The sequence below is a fragment of the Neolamprologus brichardi genome, chromosome 2, assembly GCF_056152115.1.
Source record: "Neolamprologus brichardi isolate AB-2024 chromosome 2, ASM5615211v1, whole genome shotgun sequence".
NCBI classification, from domain to species: Eukaryota; Metazoa; Chordata; class Actinopteri; order Cichliformes; family Cichlidae; genus Neolamprologus; species Neolamprologus brichardi.
Window position 1 is genome coordinate 11,930,105 of NC_142105.1, and position 9,782 is coordinate 11,939,886.

The window sequence follows — 9,782 nt, forward strand, 5'->3', positions numbered from 1 at the left end:
AATGTGGAAAAACCAATATCTCTGAAAGTATCAGAACATCTCAGCAGGTCCAGGAGGCAAAGATCACTCCACACTGATAGAAATCTCTGAGCTGATTAGGACACGTTTGTATTAATGAGCAGGCTCATTAGCATTGTGGACTGTGCTTCATTTATCATCTGAGTTGGAGAGTCTCAGTGTTTGTCTTTATCTGATAAAAATCACCGACTACACTGTTAGAAGTCCAGTGTCTTAAAACCTTGGGGACTTTTAAAAAGCAAAATGATGGCCGAGGGGCTCTACTCGCTGATGCTGTAGTGACCTGTCAGTGAAGTAGGCGGGCCTTAAACTGTGTTAGGTAGTTAAGGTCATTGGTTGGTTCCCAATCCATTATTGGATATTGGTCACTTTTGATTAATTGAGTTCTTCTTGTCGTTGTTATAATGGAGGCCAACCAAAGCATTGCTGGTCTTCCTCGGGACCTTGTTCCTTCTGGTCTTCCAACCATGATGTCCTTTTCCAATAACTGTTGTTTTCCTGTGCAAATGTACTGAGTTCTAGCTTCATTATTTGCCCTCCACAGGCATTGTTGGCTTTATTTCTTCCAACATTGATTTGTCAGTCTTTGGGCATCCATGGTACTGATAAAATCTGTCTCAAGTTCCACATTTCAGAAACACTGATTCATTGACTGTCCTGTTTTCTTTTTTCAGCTTTCACAGCTCTGGGTGAGCGTAGAGAAAATAAAACTGTACTATAGATTTGAAGACTTTATCCAGTGACTTCATCGTTGCTCTAACATTGCGATTTTTCTTTTGATTTCAAATGATTAATTATTGATCTTGGCAGATTAAAGTTCTTGACCTTTTCTTTTTCATCGTTATCTATGTGGAAGCTGCCATCTTTGTAGTTTTCAGTCATCAGGATTTTGGTTTAAGACATGAGGGCTGTGTCCCAATTCAGGGTCTGCACGCTTGAAGTACGCATTTTAAGTGCGATTACGTCACCGCCACGCGACGACGGCTGTCCCAATTTGAAGTGTACTTCAAATGCATACTCCAAATGCGCCGTCGATTTCCCCAAATATCAAGCGTGGTCCGGTGCACGCTTCGTGGTCCCATATATTCCACAATTCATAGCACGGCGGTGGGTGTGGATCATTTTGCCGCAAAATACGGCAGAAGGGAGCGGCCGAAAAGTGAACTGTCAAAAGTAAGTACTGAATATGACGTCACTTATTTATGTGCGAATGTTTAATAACGAAGAACATTAAAACATTACTGTTGGCCACATGTCGGCAAAGTTGTGTGACATTAGTGATGACTTTCAGCCTCTACATATTATACATATATATATATATATATATATATATATATATATATAATATAATCTGACAATACTATAATATTGGCCATATTATATTTACATTACCACAGTGAGATGACTTTAGTCTCATGAACAACAAGAGCTAATTTTTATTTATTAACTACTCTTGACATAACTGTTCAGTGCAGAAATGAAGCCCAACTATCATGTTTTACAGTCCCGTGGCCTCAGCCTCAGATACTCAACTAATTAAAGTGATGTCATGACAAAAATGAATGACCAACAAAACATTTTTTCTCCTTCATTTATGTCACACAATCTTGCGTTTCTTGCGGTTAGTATCATGGTTGCTAGGCAACCTGAACAGCGCAACGAAGGCTAGACCGTCCCATTTCACAAGCCTCTCACTTCCGCACTTCTCGTACTTATAGTACGCACCGTACGTGGTACGCGTAGTGCGCGTAGTGCGCGTACTTCAAGCGTGCAGACCCTGAATTGAGACACAGCCATGGAGTAGCACAGACAGAAGGTTCACACATCCAGAGGGTCATACAGCCAGGCTTCTTTTGGAAACTAGAGGTGTCGCCCCCTTCTGGTCATTAGAAAGAATACAGGTTTAACTCTGCGCTTTAGACCAAGTACCTGTTTCTGAGGTGTTCTTCAGTTTTGCATTCATGCACAAGGATCCCAAATATTAGACAGCAGGCAGAAACACATCTGCAAGTCTGCTCCTTTGAGTACTTGTCTTTGTTTCATTATACCACAGAGCAGCCACATTATTGGAGAGATAATTAAAAATATCTCCAACAGGACGTCCGACATCCTTTTCTCCTCACCTATTACCAACCAACACAGAGCCAGGTAACACAACAGTAGGGGCATTGCAAAGGGCAAACACAGTAATAAAGACAGAGCCAGCTACTAATTGTCACGGTCTGCGGCGGGCGGACTGTGTGTGGGAGTGTGAGGTTTCAGGTGCAGACATAGATGAGGAGACAGTACTGAACTTGAAACGAAAAGCGAGCCCTTATCAACGATGCATATGACGGAGACAACTATGAACAGGACTCTGTGCTGGAACAACAAAGACAATACAGGGGAGAGTAACACTAACTACAATGAACAAAGAACACCAGACTCTTCCAAAATAAAACAGGAAACACAAAGACATAGCACGAACTTGACAACAAGAGCCATACAGACATGAAACATGACAGGTAGATGCACGGACCAGGGAGAGATGACAAAAGGGACTAAGAAACCAAGGACTAAACTGCAAACTAGAAAACAACTAGATGTGTTACACTACAACATGGGGATACAAAAATATGCATTAGAACTCAAACACTGGGCCACATGGCCCAGTACCGTGACACTAATACTTATTGAGTGGCAATTAACGAGGCCGTGACTGTTCTCGTAGCTGCAGATCTTTGCTAACTTTCCCTCTGTGACCTGCAACAGATGCAGAGTCGCCTTCCAGAATATTGACAGAGCATCGCTGTAATGAGGATGGTGATAAATACTGAATGACGAGAGGAGACGGTGTCATTAAAGCCACCTCCATCGACAGCCCTGCTCCCACTGCACGCTCTGTGATATAAGCTTTGAGCCTGCAAGTCAACTTTTGTAACTGGGAGGTTGAGGATGACACGGCTTGGAGTTTCTGCTTCCACTATCAATCAGAAATCCCAGTCGTCTTTCTTTGTCAAACCGTTCACTGTAAATAACCAAACTGAACGTCCATTTAAAGAAAGCTTGACAGGACATTTGAACCGGAACAGAAAATCTCTTTAGCTTAACTTTGATGCACGACGGTAACCTCGAACCCACTCACTGTTCAACCATTCTCTTTGCATGGGGCAGCCAATCAGAAGAAAAGTACACTTAAAGGAGGGAGGAGCTTAAACAGCTCATTTCAGATACGCTGCCAAACTGAACAAACCACCGCTTCATCAGCGTCGATAAACAGAATAAATAACAGAACAGAAATAGCACTGAGCAGCATTTTCTTCAGCTAAATTGCTGCTTGTGTGAGTGAAGCCACAGGTAGCACTCCCGTGTGTTTGTTTTTGGTCATATGAGCCGGGACGGGATGTGGAAAAGTATTAAATTACTCCCAACCAGCAGCTGGTTTTGGGTGGACGGCTTTGGGAAAAACTTTAGAGAGTAGAAGTCGGCTGATGTGCAGACTAACCCAGCTTCATTACATTTGGGGGTAAACAGTCTGTATGTGAGATAGGAAACTTGGCAGTAATAATAATGCTGCTCAGAGGCAGGACAGTTTAATGCAGGGAGTTTGGTACAATGGCTTCAGCCATGGGAAAATATAATTGAAATGCAGCACGATTCACTCGGGGCGGCAGGTAAATGTTAAACTCTTAAATCAGGCCCTCAAACTTCATTTCCTCGTGTGGGAGAAAGACCTTTACAGTACATCAGCAAGCCCCAGCTTTCTTATTGTCGGAGAAGTCGGCCGAGCAAGGAGCTGATAAATTGGAATAAAATTTATCAGTTGCAACTGTGGCTCAAAACTGATGTTTATGCCTCTGCTGGGAGCAACAGCCCATTATTGGGAGATTTCTTTTGACAAGTTCTATATGGAAGTGCGCAAGAGCAGCTCGGGACAGCTGTATTAATTTGCCTGAATGATGGTGGAGCTATTAAAGCAGCAGTGATGAGGTTTGGAGAGCCTTATGATGCAGATGCTATTAAAGGGAAGTTTACAGGGAATGTGATCTCACAGAAAGTTGGACTTCGTGCTTTTCTTCTTCTTCTTCTTCCTCCGCAGACATCTTGATATGTTCAGCTTTTACTCTGAAAGAATTCACTTCTTTCCTTTAATGTTGTGCTGACTAGCAGATATAGTGACGGCTTAAACAATGAAGCCCAGAAACTACTCAGCTTCTGTTTTTTCCCCTTAAACAACTTTGAAAATGAAAAATGACAAGTGTCGCACTAGTACTATAAGGTAGTGCACCACTGCCATTGGACATTTTGTACATAACTGATATTCCCCAGTGTCTTTTACACAGTGGAGTTATTTCACAGCCTAGAAAGTAGAGTGGTCTGAAACCCTACAACATGTCGAAAAGACACTACTGTATCATCACTGTCACAGGGGGAGGGGCAACAAAGGAAATGTTGGAGAAGTTTGTGGTAGATGGAAGAACTTTGTTTTACTTTAATACAAAGAAAACTCCAACGACTACTCGCAGTCTGAGAGCGAAGTGCTCTAATGGGGTGATATGGTACTATAAGGTCATTAAGATAAGATGGGGCCTGATTATATAAGATGTGATGAGCAGGATTTTAAATTCTGGATTTAACAGGGAGCCCATGAAGGGAAGCCAATATAGGATAAATATTCTTTCTTGTCCCTGTCAGTACTCTTACTGCAGCATTTTGGATTAACTGAAGGCTTTTCAGGGAGTTTTTAGGACATCCTGATAATAATGAATTACAGTAGTCCAGCCTAGAATTAGTAAATGCATTAACTAGTTTGTCAGCGTCACTCTTAGACAGGATATTTCTAACTTTAGAGATACTGCGAAAATGGAAGAAAGCAGTCCTACAATATGATTCAAACCACTGCAGTGCAGTACCCTGTGTTTCAATCTTTGTAGTAAATCTCTTAGTATAGCCCAAACTCAGTCTAAGTACTTCTTACTAATGTAATGCCCAGACCAGACTCAAATGCTTGTGTGATTCCACGTGTGTGTCTGCCACCGCGTCTGAAAAGTAACACTAAGGTGTGTCCACAAGTGTGATGAAGGGTAAAATATGATGACGAGTGCTACAGGTATCAGCATGTGATGAGTTGGTAGTGAGAATGCGTCGATCTGACTTATCTAGCTAACGACCTGCCTGAAAGATTTTTGGACTAACTCCCATTTATACTGACAGCTTGTCATCCTCCTCTTGCTCTACAGGAAACGCCTTTGTTGTGAGCCTGGCCTTTGCTGACTTGGTGGTTGCCATCTATCCCTACCCGCTGGTGCTCACTGCCATTTTCAACGATGGTTGGATTGCCGGCTACATCCACTGTCAGATCAGTGGCTTCCTCATGGGCCTCAGCGTAATTGGCTCCATCTTTAACATCACGGGCATCGCCATCAACCGCTACTGCTACATCTGCCACAGCCTCAAGTATGACAAGCTCTTCTCCAACAGCAACACCATGTGCTATGTTGTGCTCGTCTGGGCGCTCACCATCCTCGCCATCGTCCCCAACTGGTTTGTGGAGTCGCTGCAGTACGACCCGCGGGTTTACTCCTGCACCTTCGCCCAGTCCGTCAGTTCACTGTACACCATCGCCGTGGTGGTGGTGCACTTCATCTTGCCCATTGGCATTGTCAGCTACTGCTACCTGCGTATCTGGATTCTGGTCATCCAGGTGAGGCGGCGGGTCAAGCCAGACTCGAGACCTAAAATCAAGCCACACGACCTCCGCAACTTCCTCACTATGTTTGTGGTGTTCGTGCTCTTCGCTGTTTGCTGGGCGCCGCTGAACCTGATTGGCCTGGCGGTGGCAGTGGACTCCACGCTGGGCCGTGCCATCCCAGAGTGGCTGTTCACAGCCAGCTACTTCATGGCGTATTTTAACAGCTGCCTCAATGCCGTCGTCTACGGTGTCCTGAACCATAACTTCAGGAAGGAGTACAAGAGGATCGTCCTCATCATCTTCAAGTTCCACTGCTGAGATGGAATACTTGGAAATGCAGAGATTTTTATCTTTAATGACATGAAAGATAGAAAGAACTTTACCCTGACAGGAAAATAAAATAGGACTGATGAAATGGAAAGAAAGCAAATAAAGGTACAGTGGAAGGAGGACAACAAGAGCACTGAGTGGGAGAGAAAAATAGGAGCGTTTTAATAGCTGCAGGAGGAGAGATGAAGAGCAGACAAAGTGAAATAAATGTTGCCACACTGAGAGTTATCAGTGATGCCTTCAGGGAAACAAGGAGACTAAAAATGCAGAGAGCAAGGGAGAGGCCAGAACTTGGGAAGCACTCCTAACTGGGGAATGTGTTTCATCCTGACTTTCTTGGGTAATGAAGTCGTGACTTAATGTTCAGATGAGAACATAATTCATTGTGTTTAATTAGCAACATAATTAAGTTAAATGTGGGGTCACTGAGTTGAATAGCATCCTCTGTGAATTAGATTCAAGGCAGAGCTCTGACACTGTGATTTTTTTTAAAGAGGTCGACGCTGTTCCTGTTCCTACGAAGTACGAAGATAACGACGAAGATGACAAATCGGCTTTGAGGAGAATGAAGACGCATTATATACTTTTAAAATTGCAAAATCATTTAAGGTGCGACACATTTTTGAACAGGCTGCGAGAGACTCTGTGTGTTCACAACAACGATTGGGATATTTTACTTGTAATATTACTAATCTAAGTAAGAAGGTAGCAAACTCTCACTGAGGACAGAGGGGGACGATAGAGGACTTGTCCAGTGACTTCAGCTTTGGACTAAGAATCCCAGTCTGAAGCATAAAAGTACTCCATGATATGGGTCTGGTTCCTGCAAGACTGGTCCTAACTAAAACTTGATATTTGTTAAGACCAGCCCAACTTAAACCTAGTCTTAACTAAGGTGTCCATGCGTCTATGACTGCAGAGTGATAGAAATGTTGCAGAGTTCACCTGTTTTTACCAACCAGCTGTTGTGTAATCTAATCCAATAAAAACAGCTGTTCAGTGACTTCATTGTCATTCAGCTCTAATAACGAGCCCCAAAATTTACATGAAGTCTGAAAAGTTGCTGTACAGTTAAAAGACAGGAACGCTTTTTCAAGTAGCTCATCATAAAACATTAACAGCATCACTTACAAAATCCATCACTTCTAGCAGCCCTGGTTTGGGTTTCTGCTTTATGGTTTTCTGTATCACAGAGTTCCCTGCACTCAGCTGGTGGCAGTCATGACATCAATGGAATCACATGTATGCAAATGTTTACCACTTAGAAGGTGCTCAGGTCACCTGCAAATGGTTTAATCACCAAGTCCTTTTAGAAAGGAGCATTATAAGCAGCTACCTGTGCGTTTGTCTCAGGCCCCGAACCTTGGCTCCACTGCCTTCGACTGCAGCTGGCAGTCCTGGTTCTGCTCAGCTTAGCAGCTCACTTCTCCACCTGCGGCATTTTCTGACTCTACATCTCACAGAGAAGAAGAAAAACTACCATGGACAGCTGCAGTTCAAGGCAGTGAACAACGATCCATTAAAAATGCAAATAAAAAATACTAAAATAAAGTACCCCGTGTATTCGTGGGGTTGTTAGTAACCCGTTAAAGTCTTTGTGGGGGAAACACTATGCTGTGCTTTTATACTGATACAGTAATAATTACTCTGACTTCCAGTTCTAGCTGGGAGATGACGCATGGATGACCGACACACGCTTAAAGCTCTGAGATCCCAACAAAAAACTCAGTGCAAGATCGAGTCTGAGAAGTGCCACACTTCACCACATCCACCTGTGTGAGTCGTGCATCCACAGTCTTAGTGCCCAGATTCCTGCAAAAAACATGTGTCAGAAAATGGTGAAACAAACATGTGCAAGAGTGCAAAACATCCCCACACCTGCTGCCAGGGCACTTAGGAGGCTACAAGCTTTTTTGACTTTGTGAGGCCTAAAAGTTAAAAGTGTCATTAATCAAAATCCACTTTTAATTTAAAGCAGCAAAGGGTTCTTTCTCTGTCGTTCTGCTGTTAAGTGTAACTTTGCAATGATGCTTTCAGGACTCAAACATTTAGTTTGACCGGACAGTGTGATGTATATGGAGAGGGGCGGGGGGTACAATATGCTCTAGAGAGGCTGACTCTGAGACTGTCTCCCTTCATTGCATCATCACCTTCCTCTTCCTGAGAATGAGTGGCACAGGTGTGCCACAGCCTCTCTGCATGTCCTGCACGGTGTCTCCGTGTGCAACCCTCTGCAAACACAGACGGAGACAAAAGGATGAAAGCACAGTGTCTGTTTACTGCTGTGTCCTCCCACAGGACCACAGCCAGTCTGAGCTCAGCAACCTGAGACTATCGGTGTTCCCTCACAGTCGCATGAGTGCATCTGCTGTACACATCGAGTCTGAACACAAGCCGAGCATCAGAGAAACAGGCACGAGTGATTAAATCATGGTAACGGTATTCTGAACACGTCACTGTGCTTCATACTGCTGGGGAGCTGAAGATGAATGTTGCATATGTATGAATAAGCTGTGATAATCTGCCTGTGCTTTGGTCCTATTTTAATGAGCTCACTGTGTGTGTGTGTGTGTGTGTGTGTGTGTGTGTGTGTGTGTGTGTGTGTGTGTGTGTGTGTGTGTGTGTGTGTGTGTGTGTGTGCATGCGAGCGTGCATGCATGTTTAAGGGTCCACTGAGGACCCTTCGATGGCACCAGGGACAGCTGTTGGAGGGACAGCGTGTTTGTGCGTGTTTTGTTTGTTTTTTGTGCCAAGATGTTGCCGGTTCAAAGTCAGTCAAGGTCTGAAGTTTAAAGCCAAATGTTCCTGTGTTCACGTCTTGTAAGCGCAGGCAGGTAATTTACAGGTAAAACAAGGGCATCTGACAAATAATCTGAACTCACAGGAAATCTTCAGCGAGCTGCTGTGAGTCTTCACATCTGCCCAAGAAACAGAGAAAATAAATTTACCAAGAATTAAGTACATTAATTGAAGACCAACAGGAGTTTAGACTAGTTTAACATAACAACGTCTTGTTCTTTTTGACACCATGTAAAAAGAAGCCGTCCTCCCCGTCCTCGGTGCAGATCTGGGACCTGTGGGATTGATCATATCTCTGCTGCCTCTGCGTTGCTAGTTTTATTTACTTTATCAACCTCCAAAGATGAAGCTAAGATAATAAATAGTAATATGAAGGGAAGCAGTTACTCTCAGATGAAGCTGGAGTAATCTAACCAGCTTCCACAGACACTTACAGCGAGTCTGAGAGGTGAAGCTAATGTAAAAACCTAAATTCCTTCTAATGACAACCAGCTGGCTGTTGGCAGGACACCCGTGGATCGATGCTGGATCGGATTGGGATCTGGGGAATCTGCAGTTATAGACTCCAACACGACTGTGAATAAAAGAAAGAAGCACAGATGACATAAATGAATAAAGTGGAATTCATCAATACTCATGTTTGGAAGATAGCGCAGCTCGATGAGGACAGCGGCAGGTTTAATTGGCCCACTGAGGGTTTAAAGAAGCACAGTTATTGGCTTTCTTTTTTTTTTTACCTGAATTACCTGCAGCTGTGTACATCTAAAGACGTATTTCTCTTATTTTTTGTGCTAAAAATCAATTAAGCTTGCTGTTGTTTGTGTGTTTGGATCAGTTTTAAACAAAAAGAATGGATGTAAAGGCCGAGCGGCAGCCGGTTGCTCTGAATGACAATGTTCTTGTTTTCCTTTCATACGCTGTTTTGCACATTGCCGTGGAGAATGTTTCCTCTGAATGTTTGTAA

The 9,782-nt window shown here is 43.4% G+C and overlaps 1 protein-coding gene across 1 annotated transcript in view; it reads left to right on the forward strand.

Annotated features, from left to right (window-relative positions):
- The window catches only part of mtnr1al (melatonin receptor type 1A like), a 42,931-nt gene extending 36,662 nt beyond the window's left edge, over window positions 1–6,269 (forward strand). Inside the window, exon 2 of the mRNA XM_006797664.2 lies at window positions 5,238–6,269. Within this exon, the coding sequence (XP_006797727.1) occupies window positions 5,238–6,007 (770 nt within the window). The 3' untranslated portion in view covers window positions 6,008–6,269. The remainder of the gene's footprint in view (window positions 1–5,237) is intronic.
- Window positions 6,270–9,782: the final 3,513 nt, after the last annotated feature.